Genomic DNA, 20,077 nt, shown 5'->3' with positions numbered 1-20,077 from the left:
GTGGGTAGCACAGACATTTTAATAATATTAATTCTTCTAACCCATGAGCATGGAACATCTTTCCATTTGTGTCATCTTAAATTTCTTTCATCAACGTTATTATTGCATATGTTAGTGACACAAAATAACCTCTTAATCTAGACATGCATCATCTGAAACACCACACAAATCACAGGATAGCAAAAATGCAATTGAGCCAGAAATTTCTCTACTACCTTAATTATTAGTTTCCCAACCATCAGTAAACATACAGCATCTAAGTATGCCCATTAAACACAGATGTCAGCAATTGTGAAGTTCCCATAGGAGTAAGACAAATAACACTAAGGTTAATAATAATCTTTTATATTAAAGTAGATCTATCCATTCTACTTCTGACCATGATGGAGTAATAAACACAGAACTTAACTTTCCACCATAAAAGAAAATAACAAAACTAGGCAAAATATGAAATATAGTAAAACCTTGGTTTGTGAGCATAATTCGTTCTATGCTTGTGATCCAAAGCACTTGTATATTAAAGCAAATTTCAAGAACCACTGGCTCAGTTGTAATCATGTGACATTTGGCATCACATACTACTCATATTGCAAGACATCACTTATTTATCAAGTTAAAACTTATTAGAAATGTATGCTCGTCTTACAGAACACTTGCAGAACAAATTACTCACAATCCAAGGTTTTACCATAACTGTTTTTCAGACACTGGACAACAGGTAGCCAAGGACTGTACTACCTGAGAGAAAGAAAACTAATGAGGTGAGCACTTTAAGCACTGCCATTTCTGCCTGAATGTAATTTACAGAGCATAGGTACAGCGAGGGAGAATCCAAACAAAGCCAGGAAACTAAGCAAATCACGTAAAGACCAAGATCAAGAAGGCTAAAATGTGTAGAAGTTTAGGTCAAAGATCCAAAAAGAAGCATAAAAAGAGCTTTAGAAATCTGTGGAGGGGTCCCTTCAGACATTACTGTAGACTAGTCTATGAATGCAAAGGACAAAATCCCATTAGGCTGGACAGAAAACTATGGAAGACACAAACTGAAAAATTCTCCAACATCCTCAAAGTAGAGACAAATTCAAATTCCAGCCAGCTATAGTGCAGTTCTCAGTATCCCTTATAGTGTTCAAGGAAGATGCCCCCAAGAAAGGTCATTCTGTAGTAACAAGGCTGGATTGTCCCTAGGAAGAAAGCTACCCTAAGATTTCCCTAGCTAAGCTTAAAGTAAAACCTCAAAAAGACTGGTTCTTAAATATCAGAAAAATGTGACTGTAGTAGGCAAAATTCTAAGGTAGATGCTATGCTACCTGCCTTCTGGTGCTGACTCCCTGTATAAACTCTCTCCTTGAGTATAAACAGGACCTGTAACATATTTCCAGCCAACAGAAAGGAGTTTGCTAATATGATTTAGGTACCAATTCTGGATCAAAATTCAAGTCTGAATTACTTAAAAGGGAGATTATCTTGGGTGGGCCAGATATAATCAGGTAAAAGCCCTCCCTGAGTTTAGATATTCTCCTTGTTGGCATAATAAAGTGAGCAGCCATGGTAAGGTAGCACACATGGCAAGAAACAACAGATGGCCTGTAAAAATTGTGGGTGGTCTCCAGCTAATATCCAGTAAGAGGCCCTTAGTAATACAACCACCAGTAAATGAATTCCACCAACAATGTGAATGGGCTTAGAAGTAGATTCTTCCCCAGTCAAGATTCAGATGGAAAATAGAGCCTGGCTGACTCTATGAGACCCGACCCTTATGAGACCTGAGCAGAGAACCTAAACTCCTGATCCACAGACAAGATGAGATAACGTGGGATGTTTTGAGCCCCAAACCTGTGCTAATCTGTGATGCAGCACAGAAAACTAATACAGTGACCAATAACTATTAGAAAAGTTAGTCAATAGAAAAAAAAAAAAAAACACAACAGATGATGAAACAAATAAAGACATTAAATTAGCTACTGTAACTATGCCCAAGCATTTAAATAAAAATGGGAACATAGGGGTGCCTGGCTGGCTCAGGCAGTAGAGCATGCAACTCTTGATCTCTCAGGGGTCATGAGTTTAAGCCCCACATTGGGCATGGAACTGCCTTAAAAAAAAAAAATTAACTGGATTTAATGGAACTTTAAATATATATATATACACATATATATATACTTTAAATATATATATATACTTTAAATATATATATTATATTTTATATATATATTATATTTTATATATATATATATATATATATAAACAGGAACATAATGAGGAAGAAATGAGAAGCTGTTTTAAATTTTTTTAATGTTCATTTATTTTTGAGAAAGAGAAAGACAAAGCAAGAGCAAGGGAGGGGCAGAGAAAGAGGGAGACACAGAATCTGAAGCAGGCTCCACTCTGAGCTGTCAGCACTGACCCCGTTGCAGGGTTCCTATGGAGGGCTCGAACTCACGAACTGTGAGATCATGACCTGAGGTGAAGTCAGACTCCTAACCGACTGAGAAACCCAGGCGCCCCAAGAAGCTGTTTTAAACAAAAAACAAAAACTGAGGAGCTCTTCTTCTATTTAGCAGAAAGCTACAAGAGAACACTGCTCAAATCCTACAATGGTGAAAAAGCTCAATCATCTATAAAACTGTAACTTTTAAAAAACCTGTCAGAGACCTGAGGTTATAAGCAACCAGATAAAGTGATTTCAAAAGGGCATAAAAACTAATCCAAAGAGATGGGATAATCCACATTTTTTACCTTTCCCAGAGTATGATGAAGTAGGCAGTTACCTTAAAAGCAGGTAGGAAGAAAAATGCTGAAATGTTAATGACTTCTTAAAGGCTTTGAGCAGGCTAGAATAACGATATAGATTCTCTGGAATCTATCCAGACACAAGGGGAATCTCACTCACTTCTCTACCTTCACCAGAAGCTTATGAGACTGGAGATGGGGCAACAGGAGACATATGAAAAAGACCATTCTTTCCAGATCCTTCTTTCATTATAAAGCAATGGCCAGAATCTACTGGTGAAAGAGCAGAAAACCTGCTTGGACCCAGTTCTGCACTTACAAAAAGCAAAGTCCTGTTACTGTTAGGGGAAGGGCAGGAAATTCTCACACAACAAGCTCCACAGACATAAAGGAGGGTTTGGTTACCACTCTGGGAAGCATCATGAACACTGAGACTTATTTCTGAGAATGAGACACACAGAATCAGCCTTGCACCAAAGAAAAAGCAAAAGCAATCACTCTGTTAGAGTCAAACAGGTCCTGAAAACTGACAAAGATGCAGGCACACTAAGAAAATCCCTCCAGCACTCCAGGCTCCACATTAAGAACAAGGTAGTCAGAAAATTTAAAACTTGTTTTAAACAAGTGGTAGAAGAAAAATTAAAAAATCATTAAGTATGCACAAGACATGAACATTACTACCAACCAATTGACCTACTTGGCATTTATAAACCACTACACTCAACAACCATCCAATGCACATTCTTCCAACTACACACTAAACACTCACCAAGATAGACTATATTCTGGGCCATTAAAAAGTATTTTAAATTCAATTTGAAATTGAAGTTATACAAACTGTTTTTTTCAGACCATAAGGGAATTAAACAAGCAGTCAGTAATAAAAATATAAAAGGAAAATCCCCAAATATTTGAAAATTCAAATGCATACTTCTAAAAAAATCAATGATTCTTTTATAAACCACATAATATATTGTTGTTTTTGCTCTCATTAGACACAGTCTTAATTTTTTAAATAAAGCATAAGTTCTTGGAGCAAAACTATAGGAAGACAAATTTCAATTCAATTGAAATGAGAATTTTATAACAATCAGATTGTGCTACCTCTAGAGTTCTTTATGGGTCCATACAAATATAGGCTGGGGGAAAAAAAACAATCATTAGTTAAATCACTGGATTAAATCACTTCAATGGTTTGTTCCAAGCATTAGAGTCTATTATCTCACCAAATATTCATCCATAATTCCTGGACTGCAGTAATGATAAATTCATGACATTCAACATTAAAACTTTAGAGTAGAGTAATCCATTTATTGATAAAATTATTTGTCAGTAATAATTTCTTTTGTTTCTCAACAAAGAAAGCCATTTCTCCAATTTTTACCATGTTTAACAAAATACATCGTAAGAATGAAGCCTTTACCTTACTGATAGGTTACACTGGTAAATTCTCAATTAAAGACATTACATTAGAATAAAACTAGTTGCTACGCCATATTTTCTCACAATAACCATCTCAAGGAAATAAAGATCTGAGAATATCATGCAATTAAATATCTCTAAACCAAGATTTAAATTACTGACTGCTTTTGGGTTAAATGAATCAAAAGTGTTATCTAATTTCCTCATATACTTCCACTGAAACCAAATTTCAGGTAATTTTTTCTAATAGTTTTTACACAGAAATCAGACCACTTTTCTATTTTAAAGTTACACATAGGAAATAAGTAAGGTACTCTTCACACAGTTTCTGAAATTATGACAAGTAGCAAATCACCATACTTATATTAAGCAACGACCTTCATTTCTGATAAATAGAAAATTTGGATTATGATGATTTGAACAAAACACTTCAAAAACCACATGGAAAGAACATAGGAAAGATGTATATCAAAGAATAAAAAGGTTTAGTTCAGGGAAACTAAACTTAAAATGTAAGGCAATTCTGTGCTAGCTAAAAAGAAGAATGAAGAAAAAAACTATCACATACAAAACAGAATAATAAACAGTCACACTACAACAAGGTTACTGAAATTAATATTTCATGCATCATCTATGTAAAGTTCATCAATAAATAAAAGTTATTCCACTTTAAAATTATATACAGACTGGGTGGTTCAGTCATTAAGCATCTGACTTCAGCTCAGGTCATGATCTCAATTCATCAACTCGAGTCCCACATCAGGTAAGCTTGAGCCCCACTTCAGGTGAGCACGAGCCCCACTTTGGTGAGCTCAAGCCTCACTTTGGGTAAACAGAAGCCTCACTTCAGGTGAGCCCCGCTTCTCTCTCCCTCTCTCTCCCCCTCCCTCCCCCTTGTGGGATTCTCTCTCTCTGCTCCTCAATCACCTGAGCCCTCTCTCTCAAAAAAATTTTTTTTAATTAAAATTAAAATTAAAATTAAATAAAATTAGGGGTGCCTGGGTGGCTCAGTCAGTTAAGTGTCCGACTTTGGCTCAGGTCATGATCTCACACTTCGTGGGTTCTGGCCCCGAGTCTGGCTCTGTGCTGACAGCCCCTCGGGGGTTGCCCCTCCCCAGCTCGTGCTCTATCTCTCTATGTCTCTCAAGAATAAATAAACATTTAAGAAAATAAATAAAAAATAAAAAATAAAATTATACAGACCTATACAATATACACTAAATGTTTAGCAGAGGGTCTACCCTAAAGTAAGCACTAGATAAATATTTTATATTACTAGTAACAGTAGTATTAATGATATATCACTGAGTTCTCACTAAAGACCTTTTATAAGAACAGTATGCAAAAGTTTAATCAATGAAGTTTTGTACACACCAAAGAGCATCCCCGCAAAAGGACTACAGATGTCTTGGTTAGTGGATTTAGATGGTTCATTATCTCGAGCACTAAAACAAAAACAAGAAGGATTAGAACTCAAATGATTTTCAGGCAACAAAAATTTACAGTAAATTGTAGGTATGAGTTATTGGACTTTGAAAGTACTATGGACACTACAATAGTTACATATTTTTTAAGTCAGGATAAAATCATAGCATTTTATCTCTTTCTACAGTGAGACCTTGATATATATATTCAGCCTCTATAAATATATAACCTTTTTCTTCAGTCTGTATTATTGGCTCTATAGATTCTCAATAAAATCCTTTTATATAAGAACAGTTAACCCAATAAAAAAAATGAATATAAATACAAATAAATCCTAAAAAAAGAAGTGAAAAGTGATACCTATATGCACACTAGAAAAGAAGATCATGCCTTAAAAACTCCTTCCTTGAAATACAGAAATGGGGGAGGGGGGAGGAGAGACAATTTCCTCAAAGAAAGCCTAATCAGACCCAAATAGCAAATTATCTTATCTCAAGCACTTCAATATATTACTTTCTTCAGAGAAAATAGACACCTTTTGTGATATAATGACATTATTATCTCCATTATGCACTATGGATTCAGAACTGTTTATCCTTATGTATGGTATAAGAAAGCCACCAAAATTAAACTATAAACAGAAAGAGAACATGAATATAAAATACATATATTTCCATTCTTTTTGACATGACAGATTATGAGCACTAATTTTACAAAGTAAGCATAAAAGTTATCTACTCAATAAGCTGAAAATCAAAAAGAAATTTTTTTGAAAGGAAAACTCACATTGTACGAACATTTTCAATTTATTCCCAGTTAAGTTACATCACTCCCATAACTCCAAGATATTATAAATTGATTTTAAACTATATGCTTATTTGTCCTTTCATTATTTCAACCAAATTTAAATACCTTATAATTATAGGGACTTATTTGGAATACCTTGGCACACTTATAATCCAAACTTGCAATTCAAAATAACGCTGTAAAGTACTATAAATTTTCATTTAACACAATTCTTCCACCCTCCTTTTTTCCCTTTAACTCTTTTCTTATTAATAAGGAATCTGTTAACATACTATACCTTCCTACTTATTCAGTAAGCCAGTTTTAGCAGCTGCAGTTTCACAGTGAAATGACTGAAGAGCAGAATTCATATTACATACTATACCTTTTATTTCCAGCAGATGAAATGCGTATGTTTGAATGCTCTGTGACATCACCACCATACTCCTTAGGAGGCACATTCCCTTGTCTGTTCCCGTACATCCTTAAAAACACATTAGCTTATAGAGCTTGCTCCACATACAGTGGGCCTTCTCATATTATCTCTTTGGTGATTTTACATTTGATGTTGGAGATGTTAAAGGGAACAAAGTGTTATAATGAAGTTTTACTGTAAACACATTTGAAAATTAACATGAATGAGATTTAATTCAAGTATGATTTGCTGGTTAATAAGAAACTACTAAGAGATTAGATTCAATAGTCTTTAAAAAAAGAGGTTATTAGAAATTATTTGAATATAACTTCTAGAAAATTTTAATTTCAAACTATTGTATATACTAAGACTTTTTTATCATTCATTTAATTCAAAGAATATTTACTGAGGACCTGCTACATGCAAGTACTATTTATTCATTTATTCTAGGCACTGGGTATATGAATGTGGCCCTTGCCCTCATGAGGATTACAGACACATTTCACAATCAGATCTCTTTTTGCTGAAAGAAACAAAATTCAGATTCTTGGAAATTATTTCACTGCATATAAAAATCTTTTTAACTTAAAATATAGCAACTGTCTTACCAATTAAAATCAAATGTAGCAAGCCACAACATTTGATAACATTGTAAATCACATGACAGAATAAATATTAGCAAAAGGAGAATGGAAAAAATTATAAACAGGCTGATATACGCATAAAAACTTATTAGTTCACTTTACTCACAAGGTCTTGGACAACAAAAAAATATATGAGAATGTTTGTTTTCTTCTTAAAAATCCTTTCCAGAAAATAATTTTAATATTTTTTCAATTAATCTTTTTTTTTCCACTTGGCAAACATTGATTTCTTTAGCTTAATTCCTCATACCAGAGAAATCAACATGACTTTTCACACCAACACTTATCAGCATCCATGAAAATCAGCATTTCACAAGTCATATTTCTTTTCACTGCTGTTAACAAGCTATATTGTCTCTCAAAAGGACTATTAGAAAGAAACAGGGCTGTTAAAGTATTATTCAATATTTTCGGTGAATTTCATTTTCACATTAAGAAAAATGGCAGTTTTTAGAAGAAAAGGACTTCTCATTCTCAGAGCCAGCATAGAAGTTGTTCTTCATTTGTTTCCATCACACAGACGACTATCAATATTATCTAGGAGAAAAGGCTACTGAGGATTATAACCTTCATAATATAGAACCTGGCATGTTACATAAATTGCTTCCATTTTTTAATCCATATCTAAAATAACAGAAACCTCCAAAAGCCACTTCAAAAAGGAATTTCACACTATTTCAATTTATCAAAATACAGCTGGTTTTATAGCTATACCCATGTGCTCAAAAGTCTGTTTTAAACTGACATATCAGTTTCGTCATTCCCTATTGCTACCACTTAAAGAATTGGTAAATAAAAACTCAAACTAATTTGTAATTAATAATGCCAAGCAACCAGAATTAGTTATACTAGTCTATATTAAATATGCAGGAGCAGAAAAGAGTTATCAGAAATGCCTATTTGGAAGGGTGGTCCTTGGCTGGCACCTGGAACACATATTTTGGGAGGAGTCCCACCATTCCCCAGATGGAGAAAAGTGGCTCACTGTGCATAAACTGTTTATACAAACCATATAGTTTATGCTGAACATCTGCTTTCCTTCAGAAGTTCAGAATTTTCCTACATCCTCAAAAAAGGGTGCCTGTGTGACCAGCCCACAATAAAAACATGGGCGCTGCGTCTCTAATGACCTTTCCTGCTAGACAACGTTTCACTCACGCTGTCACAATTCAATGCTGGAGGAATTAAGTATGTCCAGTGTGAGTCGACTAGGAGAGAACTCCTGGAAACTTGCACCTGCTTACCGTCAGACTTTGTCCATGCCCCTTCTTCCTCTGCTGATTTTATTGTGTATCCCTTCACTGTAATAAGTCATACCCATGAATATAACTATAGATACAAAGTCTTGTGAGTCCTCCTGCTGAATCACCAAACCTGGAGGTGGTCTCCCATTACTCGACAAAAATAAATGTGATGTGGTAAAGTACTGCCTGAACAAATGAAAGTTTTCAAATATAGAGAAATTTAAAGTTATAAATTTTTAGAAACATACTTTGTGATTAAACCAGAATTAACCAGAATTAAAGACTATTTAGATATACAAAAATCTTTCTAAAATTTATCTAAGAACTGTGGCTTCCTGCATTTTTAGGTAAGTTCTCTAAAGACATTTGGACTTGCAATTCTAACCTATCTTTATGTAGCTATAACCAAAGTATGCTATATCCAGAGCAACTATACTAAAACATGTTTTACAATTTTTTCAATATACAGAGCTATCTTAATAAAGTAAGCACCATAAACACAAAAGGCCATATTCAAAGTTCCTTCCAAATTAATCATTTTATTTATGTATAAAGTCAAGGTCTATGCTAAATTCTACAGTAAAATCACAAAGACTTCCCAATGAACTGCCTATAAGGAAGACAGCTTTAAGGTATACCCTTTCACTAAAGAAAAAAATTTCACTATCAAAACTATAAAAGTCCCCTCCTGTTGCTGACAATTACAATAAAATCAAGACTACAGAAATGTTTAAGAGGCCCAATAAAAGCAGAGATACACATTTCACCAAAAAGGATAAAATAAAATCTTAAGGCATCCTATTTAATTGTATGAAATGACTCATAATAGGATTATGCTTACTTTGTTAAACCAATGAAAAACTATTTACAGATAGTGATTCCATAAATATTTTTTAAATTTACTAATATAAGATTTTAAAAACAAAAACAAGAAAACTAGAAGGGAACCTAACAAGCTGTGAAGTCAAATTATAAATTCATAAAAACAAAATATTTACCGTCTCTTGGTCATAGATTCCTATGGCTCACAGCAAGGAAGAATCAGTTTTCACCTTACTTTTAAAAAACTCATCTAGGGGTGTCTGGGTGGCTCAGTTGGTTAAGCGTCCAACTGTGGCTCAGATTAGATCTCACGGTTCCTGAGTTCCAGTCTGGCGTCAGGTTCTGTGCTGACAGCTCAGAGCCTGGAGCCTGCTTCAGATTCTATGTCTCCCTCTCTCTCTGCCCCTTCCCTGCTTGTGCTCGCTTGCTCGCTCGCTCTCTCTCGCTCTCTCTCTCTCTCTCTCTCTCTCTCAAAAATAAACTTAAAAAAATTTTTTTTAACTCATCTAATTCACAAAATAGTTACATCATCTTGTTTTCATATCATGAACTTCTCTAATGTGAATGAATTCTGTTATTAGGGGTACTCTCTTAGATGTTAAAAGTACTGAGCTATTAACTGTGGATCACCCTTTTTCTCTATGTTTTCAGTTGTTTCACAATTTTTATATTTACTTGAATAAATGATTTTCTAATATCAAGCCCATCTTTAAAATGGAGAAAATAATAGTATTAAAATAGCCCTTTCAAAGATAAATGAAAATTACTATATATTTTTAAAAGTTATATCAAATAACTCAAGTTCTAATTAGCCATTTCTTCTCATTTATATCTTACATATTAAGCAGGCACATTTCTTACAATGTCCCACACTAAGTAAGCATGTACTCATCCATGTGGATAATACACAGATTCTAATTTCAGATGGCATGTTATTTCAGAAATTTATTAAATGACTATTAAGATTACAAACTATCAAATATCAAGAGTTAAATAGAATGGAAGTGCTAACTGCATTAATCACATAAAAACTTCTTTAAAAAGCATTTTTTAAAGCTAAAAGTTTCTTCTACTTGCTAACATTGGTTATAAAGTAAACATAGTAAAGTAATACAGTAACTTCTACAGATCAAGTTAATAAATAATAAAGACTAGGATGATCACATTTAAAAGTGGTCTATAAATTTCAAAGTATTAGGAAACATACCATTACATTCAACTTGTAAAAACTCCTAAAACATTATTTTAGTTAAATTGTAAATATTCATAAATAAATAACACACACACACACACACACACACACACACAGAATACAAGTGTTAAACAAAATGTTAACTACCTTGTTAATTATTTAAAACCACTGCCAGTGATTAATCTTGAGTTCAAGAGTGTAAAATCATTCCTGGGCTTTAGCTTTCCCATAAAGTGGACAAAATAGTTCATTAATAAAGACATTATGGCACATGAAAACATTTATGGGCTAATTAGAAAAAAACTGAGACCAAAAATATAAAACTCAAAAATTGTTAAAAATCAAAACTAGAATTTAAACATGCTAAATTTTATAAGAAAAAAGAATAAGAGAAACTTAGGAAAATGAAGGAAAATTAATTTTGTACTTCTCACAATCATAATTATTTTTTGTCAAGAACTTCTGGTTAAGATTACAATATATTATGAATAAATGCTTAGACAAAAAATAAAGAAGGTATTACATAATGATAAAGGAGTCAATTCATGGAGAAGAGATAACAATTGTAAATATCTATGCACCCAATATAGAAGCACCTAAGTACATAAACCAAATATTTACAAACATAAAGAGAGAAACTGACAGTAATAGTAGAGGACTTTAACACCCCCTTTAAATCAATGGATACCATCCAGACAGAAAATCCAGAAGTAAACAGTGTCTTTGAATAACACATTATACCAGATGTATTTAACAGATATATAAGGAACATTCCATCCAAACACAGCATAATACACATCCTTTTCAAGTGCACATGAAAAATTCCACAGGACAGATCACATGTTGTGTCACAAAACAAGTCAGATCAAATTTAAGACTGAAATCCTATCAAGCATCTTTTCCAGTCACAAGAGTATGAAAGTAGAAACCAATTACAAGTTGGGGGTGCAGGGGGGGACAAAAAATATAGAAAATGTGGAGGCTAAACAACATTCTCCTAAATAATCAATGGGTCAATGAAGAAATCAGAGGAAATCCAAAACACATGGAGAAATATGAAAAAGGAAGCACAATAGTCTAATCTTTGGGACATAGTGAAAGCAATTCTTAGAGCATTCATAGTAATATAGGCCTACCTCAAGGAACAAGAAAAAAAAACTCAAATAAACAATCTAACCTTATGCCTAAAGGAACTAGAAAAATAACAAAACCCAGAGTCAACAAGAAGAAAAAAATAAACAAAGATCAGAGAGAAAATAAGTGAAATGGAGACTAAAGACCAATAAACACAGAGCGGGTTCTCTGAAAACAAAACTGATAAACCGTTAGCCAGACTAATCAAGAAAAAAAGAGAAAGGACTTAAACTCAGAAATCAAAGAAAGTAACGACTGACACCACAAACATACAAAGGATTATAAGAGAATATGAAAAATTATATGCCAACAAATTGGATAACCTAGAATAAATGGCTAAATTCCCAGAATCATACAATCTTCCAAAACTCCATCAGGAAGACACAGAAAATCTGATCAGACTGATTACTAGTAACAAAACTGAACTACAATCAAAAATCTTGCAACAAACAAAAGTCTAGGACAAGATGGCTTCCCAGGTGAATTCTACCAAATATATGAAGAAGAGTTAATACCTATTCTTCCCAAACTATTCCAAAAAATAGAAGAGGAAGGAAAAGTTCCAAATTCTTTATACAAGACCAGGATTACCCTGATACCAAAATCTGACACAGACAGTATATTAAAAAAAAAAAAAAAAAAAAAAAAAGTCCACAAACCTACAGGTCAAAATCCCTGATGAACACACATGCAAAAATTGTCAACAAAATATGAGCAAGCCAAATTCAAAAATACATTAAAAGAATCATTCACCCGATCAACTGGGATTTATTCTGGGGATGCAAGGATGGTTAAATACATGCAAACTAATAAAAATGAAGGATAAAAACTATATGAACACTCAACAGATGCAGAAAAAGCATGAGACAAAATACAACATCATTTATGAGAAAAACTCTTAACAAAATGGATTCAGACAGAACATACCTCATAATAAAACCTATATATGAAAAACACATGCTTAACATCAATGGTGAAAAACTGAGTCTTTTCTCTAACTAAAATCAAGAAGAAGACAAGAATACCCACTCTCACCACTTTTATTCAACACTATATTGGAAGTACAAGTCACAGCAATCAGACAAGCAACAGAAAGCAAGGAAGCAGTAAAACTTCCACTATTTGCAAATAACATGATACTATATACAGTAAGTCCAAAAGACCACCAAAAAACGATTAGAATTAATAAATGAATTCAGTGGGGTACCTGGATGGCTCAGTCGGGTTAAGCATCCAACTCTTAATTTCAACTCAGGTCATGATCTCATGGTCAGTGGGATCGAGCCCTGTGTCAGGCTCTACAATGACAGTGCAGAGCCTGCTTGGGATTGTCTCTCTCCCTCTCTCTGCCCTTCCCCTGCTTGTGCTCAATCTCTCTCTCAAAATAAATAAACATTAAAAGAATGAATTTGGTAATGTTGCAGGATAGAAAATTAATATACAGAAACTGCTGCACTTCTATACACTAATCAATGAAGATGCAGAAAGAAAAAAAATTCATCCCACTTACAATTGCAACCAACCAACCAACAAACAAAAAACCTAGGAATAAATTTAACCAAGGAGGTGAAAAGCCTATGCATGAAAATTATAAGACTCTGATGACAGAAAATGAAGATGACACAAACAAATGGAAAGATATTCTATGTTCATGGACTGGCAAAAATATTATTAAAAATGTCCCTACTGCCTACAGCATTCTACAGATTCAATGCAATCCCTATCAAAATACCAACAGCATTTTTCACAGAAGAAACAAATAATCCTAAAATTTGTACTGAACTACAAAATACCCTTAATAGCTGAAGCAATCTTGAGAAAAAAGAACAAAGGTGGAAGCATCACAATCCAAATTTGAAAACAGTACTACAAAGCTATAATAATCAAAACAGTAGGGTACTGGCATAAAAACAGACATATAGATCAATGGAACTGAATACAGACCCCAGAAAAATACCGACACTTATACAGTCAATTACAAGAATCTACAATGGGGAAAAGACAGTTTCTTCAACAAAAGGGTGCTGGGAAAACTGAACAGCTACATGTAAAAAAAAAAAAAAAAAAAAAAAAAAACTGAACCACTTTCTTATACCATACACAAAAATGAACTAAAAATGGATTGAAGACCTAAACATGACACCTGAAACCATAAAGCTTCTAAGAGAAAATACAGATAACAGTCTCTTGGACATCAACCTTAACAACATATTTATGGATATGTCTCCTGAGGCAACGGAAACAAAAGCAAAAGTGAACTATCAGGACTACACCAAAATAAAATGTTTTTGTACAAAAAGGAAACTATCAACAAAACAAAAAGCAACCCACTGGAGATATCTTCAAATGATTCATCCGTTAAGGGGTTAATTTCCAGAACATATAAAGAACTCATACAACTCAAACCAAAAAGCAAATAATCCAATTAGAAAACAAGCAGAGGATCTGAGTAGTCATTTTTCCAAAGAGACATACAAATGGCCAAAAGACACACAAAAAGATGCTCAACATCACTAGCCATCAGGGAAATGCAAATGAAAACCACAATAAGATATCACCTCGTATCAATGAGAATGGCTAGTATCAAAAAGACAAGAAATCATAAGTGCTAATGAGGATTTGGAGAAAAGGGAACCCTCATGCACTGTTGGTGGAACTATAAACTGGTGCAGCCACTATGGATAACAGTATGGAGATTGCCCAAAAATCATAAATAGATACACCATATGATCCAGTAAGTCCACTACTGGGTATTTAACCAAAGAAAATGAAAACACTAATTTGAAAACATACCTGCATGCCAATGTTTATTGCAACATTATTTACAATAGCCAGGTTATGAAAACAACCCAAGTGTCCATCCATAGATGAATGGATAAAGAACATATGGTGTATATATATAGAATGGAATGCCAGCAAAAAAAAGAATGAGCTCTTTGGCACAAAAACAGACACATAGACCAATGGAATAGAATAGAAACTCCAGAACTAGACCCACAAACGTATGGCCAACTCATCTTTGACAAAGCAGGAAAGAACATCCAATGGAAAAAAGACAGCCTCTTTAACAAATGGTGCTGGGAGAACTGGACAGCAACATGCAGAAGGTTGAAACTAGACCACTTTCTCGCACCATTCACAAAAATAAACTCAAAATGGATAAAGGACCTGAATGTGAGACAGGAAACCATCAAAACCTTAGAGGAGAAAGCAGGAAAAGACCTCTCTGACCTCAGCCATAGCAATCTCTTACTCGACACATCCCCAAAGGCAAGGGAATTAAAAGCAAAAGTGAATTACTGGGACCTTATGAAGATAAAAAGCTTCTGCACAGCAAAGGAGCAACCAACAAAACTAAAAGGCAACCAACGGAATGGGAAAAGATATTTGCAAATGACATATCGGACAAAGGGCTAGTATCCAAAATCTATAAAGAGCTCACCAAACTCCACACCCGAAAAACAAATAACCCAGTGAACAAATGGGCAGAAAACATGAATAGACACTTCTCTAAAGAAGACATCCGGATGGCCAACAGGCACATGAAAAGATGTTCAGCGTCGCTCCTTATCAGGGAAATACAAATCAAAACCACACTCAGGTATCACCTCACGCCAGTCAGAGTGGCCAAAATGAACAAATCAGGAGACTACATGCTGGAGAGGATGTGGAGAAACGGGAACCCTCTTGCACTGTTGGTGGGAATGCAAATTGGTGCAGCCGCTCTGGAAAGCAGTGTGGAGGTTCCTCAGAAAATTAAAAATAGACCTACCCTATGACCCAGCAATAGCACTGCTAGGAATTTATTCAAGGGATACAGGAGTACTGATGCATAGGGCCACTTGTACCCCAATGTTCATAGCAGCACTCTCAACAATAGCCAAATTATGGAAAGAGCCTAAATGTCCATCAACTGATGAATGGATAAAGAAATTGTGGTTTATATACACAATGGAATTCTACGTGGCAATGAGAAAAAATGAAATATGGCCTTTTGTAGCAACGTGGATGGAACTGGAGAGTGTGATGCTAAGTGAAATAAGCCATACAGAGAAAGACAGATACCATATAGTTTCACTCTTATGTGGATCCTGAGAAACTTGACAGGAACCCATGGGGGAGGGGAAGGAAAAAAAAAAAAAAAAGAGGTTAGAGTGGGAGAGAGCCAAAGCATAAGAGACTGTTAAAAACTGAGAACAAACTGAGGGTTGATGGGGGGTGGGAGGGAGGAGAGGGTGGGTGATGGGTATTGAGGATGGCACCTTTTGGGATGAGCACTGGGTGTTGTATGGAAACCAATTTATCAATAAATTTCATATTAAAAAAATAAATAAATAAAAATAAAAAAAAATACAAAAAAAAAAAAAAAAAGAATGAGCTCTTGCTGTCTGCAACATGAATGGACCTAGAGAGTATTATGCTAAGTGAAATAAGTTAGAAAAAGAAAAATACCATATGCTTTTACTCATATGTGGAATCTAAAACACAAAACGAATGAACAAATAACAAAAAACAGAAAAAGACTCATAAACACAATAATCTTATTGCCAGAGGGTGGGGGCACACAGGGAAAGGGCTGAATAGGTGACAGGGATTAAGAGATACAAACTTGGTAGTTATGAATTAAATAAATCATAGCAATGAAAACTACAGCATAGGGAATATAGTCAACAATATTGTAATAATGTTGTATGGTGACAGACAGTAACTACACACAATGCGGTGAGCACTGCATATTGTGTAAAACTGATGAAGCCCTATATGTGCATGTGAAATCAACTGCGTATCAACAATACTTAATTTTTTTAAAAAAAGAATAAATGGTTAGAGCAAGAAGCCACATATACTTATACATTTCTTTAGTCTCAAAAAACTTCACTAATAAATAGAGTCATTTTTCCTACCAACCACTCTGCCTGCTAAATAAAAACTATTGAATGATATAAACTTTCTGTGGGAATTAAGGAATCTACAAATCTGAAATACAGAAACTAAATTTTAACTTCAAATGTCTTAGAGACATATGTGAAAAACCTACATCTGGAGATGTAAGTTTATGCATTAACAAAGTGCAGTAACATATAATAATGATTTAAATTTGAAGAAATACTTTTAAACATTTTAAAATGTACACCAGGAATTATACTCACTGATCCTCATGTTTAATCTATTCTTAAAATGCTACCTGGGAAGGTTATATAGAAAGAGTTCACTTCATTTATAGGATACATAAGAAAATAAGCTAGTTCTCAAAAAATTAGGCTGAAATTAATTTGTTCAAGTTTACAATTATCACAGGATATAATTACAAAAAAAATATCAAAATATTTTTTAAAAGCAATCATCATAAGTTTCTTGCAATTCCAAACTCAAAAGATAGCATTACATTATACTTTAAAGATAAACAGACACCATAAGGAAAAAAATTTTCTCATGTACAAAGAAGGCAGAACCAAGAGCCCAAGATTACCTGCACTTCCCTATTTGAGACCTCTTTTAGTTTAGGCAGCCTCTGACCACCTTCAGTTATAAACATTTTTAAATATAAAACATTATAGGATTTGGAGTATTTTCTGAAGCACAAACAATTCAAATCAGAGATAATGACAAGTAGCACTGCAAAATTCTAATCTTTCATTAATATCACTTAAATCAGGGTGAATATTAATTAAAAAGACTGGGCGAGCAGGAGGTAACAGCTACAGAATAAGAAGTAGAAGAGAACAAACTGTAAAGGTTCTGTTAATATTTAGAATATTAACATTTAGTTAGGATTAACTAATATTTAGAATACTAAATGTACAGCAATAGATCTCAGAAATTTTCTAAAATATTTAAAAAGTAATCTATTTGGACTAATGAAACAGGTCTCATAAACTCGTGAAAATTTAGATTTAACACTTGCAAGTTAACAAGTCACTGACAAATATGGAACCCTGCCATATTTCTATCTCCAAATCAAAAGTTCATTAAAATATAGCAAATTGTAAGTATTAAGGTAATTGACTTAATAAAATAAAACCCCAGTGTAGCAGTTAAGAAATTACAAATAGTGTCCCAAAAACAATCATCAAAAAAACTGAAAAGCACCTGAAAATCTGATAGTAAAAACCTGGTATCATTTTACTTAAGTAAATGTTTAATAAGTGACTTACAAACAATGAAATATACTGATAGAAGTACTTAGGAGCATAGGAAAATTAAAGGAATAAGCTGTATTTCATCTATTTTAAAATGTCCTTTTTATCCACATTTTAACATGTGAATCTGGGATTGCCATCAACCTGGTTTTAAGTCAAGTTATGGCAAAGAAGAGTTCTTCCCCTGTCAGTCACCTAGGGGCATTATGAATCTGAGACCACACTGAATTCTTGCCTCAAGGTTTTTCAGACAATAGTAGCAACATGAATTCAGACTGCAAACCTCAATTAGTACTGGCTTACAGTTCAAAATCTCAGGCAAGTTTTTTTTTGTACACCCTCTGTTCAGTGCCAAGGTTGAGACATGGAAGATTCCTTTCTGTCCCCTTCTGTGAAAAAGTTTATTTTCCATCTAATTTTACATAAAAGTTGTAGCCTTTCAGTGTCACAGCTTTATTACAGGGTCCCTTTCTTGCCGTTTCAGGAATTGTATTTGTTCCTTCAGTGGCACATAAAAAAGAATGGGATAACCAGAATTGACAGCATCTTATAATTAATCAAATATGCAAATCAAATGAAACTCCTTCTCCCTAGCATAATGATAAAAAATAACATTAATATTAAACAAAGAAAATAAAAATAAAGTTGTAAATACCTGTCATTTGTATACACTCTCAAAAGTCTTCTATCAAAATCACTTTCATATCTAAACCTCTCGTCCATTTCTTCACTTACTTCAGGATCTTGATCTGGTCTATAATAGTGTCTATCAAAAACACGATAATCATTAAACTTGCTAAATCTTCTCTCTGGAATGTCAGCCTTGCTGGCAAACCTTTGATGTTTTTTATCGGAAATGCCCACTTCTTCATTAGTTTTTTTAATGATTCTTCTATTCCTTAATTCAATTTCATCATCTAGTTGTCGGTATCTGTTCTCCTCTAGTCTTCTTTGGTTTAGAAGCTCTTCATATGCCTCCGAAGGAGTTAAGACATTTCTTGTAGGACCCTCTGAATTTTCACAAGATGTCTGTATTTGTGAAGGTAAATCAGGCTTAACCTGACTAATAGGTTTTTTATTTCTTTGATTCTTGTGCTAGTCAAATAGAAAACAAGAAACAGATCTTAATACAATTCTATTTTTTAAAAGGTAATTAAACCCTCAAATGACGCTGAGTCTACTTACAATCTCAACTTCAAGGGTTAATCACCCAAAGAAATATCTTTATAAAAAAAAAAAAAAACCTTCATGGAAATGCTATCCTTCAAAACATAATAAATATCAAATAAACAATCAACAGTGATATAAGTAAATGGGTACAAAAAGAGAGGATAAACTAAATGCAAATTCCCATCCCAGGAAATATTAAAGCATACTTTGGCAGGTAAAATTGCTTCCAATTATTTCAAATTAAATTCTTAACACAAAGAATATAGAAAGTGCTCAGTTTTGGGGCCCCAAAAACATCAACCATTTTTTTTTAATGTTTTATTTATTTTTGAGACAGAGAGAGACAGCGTGAGCAGGGGAGGGGCAGAGAGGGAGCGAGACACAGAATCTGAAGCAGGCTCCAGGCTCCGAGCTGTCAGCACAGAGCCCGACGTGTGGCCCAGATCCACAAACCGCGAGATCATAACCTGAGCCCGTTGGACGCTTAACCAACTGAGCCACCCAGGCACCCGTAACATCAACCATTTTTAAATGTGGAAAAATATATATATAGCTAGAAATTGTCAATGTTCTAAAAATCACTTAAAATTAAAAACTAAAAATCACTTAAAGTCAATCTCTAAAATTATACCTCCCCAATAAAGTTAAAAAATAGGGTAAGTTCTTCAACATATGATAAAACCATTTATAAAACTAAATATTGTCCTGAGTTTAGTTCAATTTGGTTTACTCTTTAAAATATTTACATTAAAACCAAGTGAAATGTTTAACATACAAAAATATTATCAATTAAGTACAAAATATTCAACTTTTGGTGTTAAAGATTTACTTTAAAAGGAAAACCTACCTCAGTACTACTCTTTTCTACCTGTCTGAACTTTTCAGTGGATTCTTCCTTACCCCTGAGAAACTGATTATATTCTTTGTTGCGTTCAAGTTTCAATCTTTCC

General features: G+C 33.8%; 1 protein-coding gene across 14 annotated transcripts in view; it reads right to left on the bottom strand.

Annotated features, from left to right (window-relative positions):
• Positions 1 to 20,077, bottom strand: part of CSPP1 (centrosome and spindle pole associated protein 1) — a 154,839-nt gene that overhangs the window by 82,934 nt on the left and 51,828 nt on the right. For 10 of the 14 annotated variants that reach the window (XR_007148498.1, XR_007148497.1, XM_047841944.1 and 7 more), the window contains 4 exons: positions 19,975 to 20,076; positions 18,613 to 19,052; positions 6,752 to 6,850; positions 5,530 to 5,600 (listed from right to left, as the gene is read on the bottom strand). Coding sequence is in view for 12 of the 14 variants with exons in the window: in XM_047841944.1 (XP_047697900.1) it covers positions 5,530 to 5,600; positions 6,752 to 6,850; positions 18,613 to 19,052; positions 19,975 to 20,076 (712 nt within the window). In the remaining 2 variants the exon portion in view is untranslated. The remainder of the gene's footprint in view (positions 1 to 5,529; positions 5,601 to 6,751; positions 6,851 to 18,612; positions 19,053 to 19,974; position 20,077) is intronic. The other 4 variants (XM_047841941.1, XM_047841946.1, XM_047841949.1 and 1 more) reach the window with 2 other exon arrangements.

Source organism: Prionailurus viverrinus, chromosome F2, assembly GCF_022837055.1.
Source record: "Prionailurus viverrinus isolate Anna chromosome F2, UM_Priviv_1.0, whole genome shotgun sequence".
In the NCBI taxonomy this organism is placed as follows: domain Eukaryota; kingdom Metazoa; phylum Chordata; class Mammalia; order Carnivora; family Felidae; genus Prionailurus; species Prionailurus viverrinus.
Note: the sequence above shows the minus strand (reverse complement) of the source record. Positions and strands in the feature narration are given on the sequence as shown.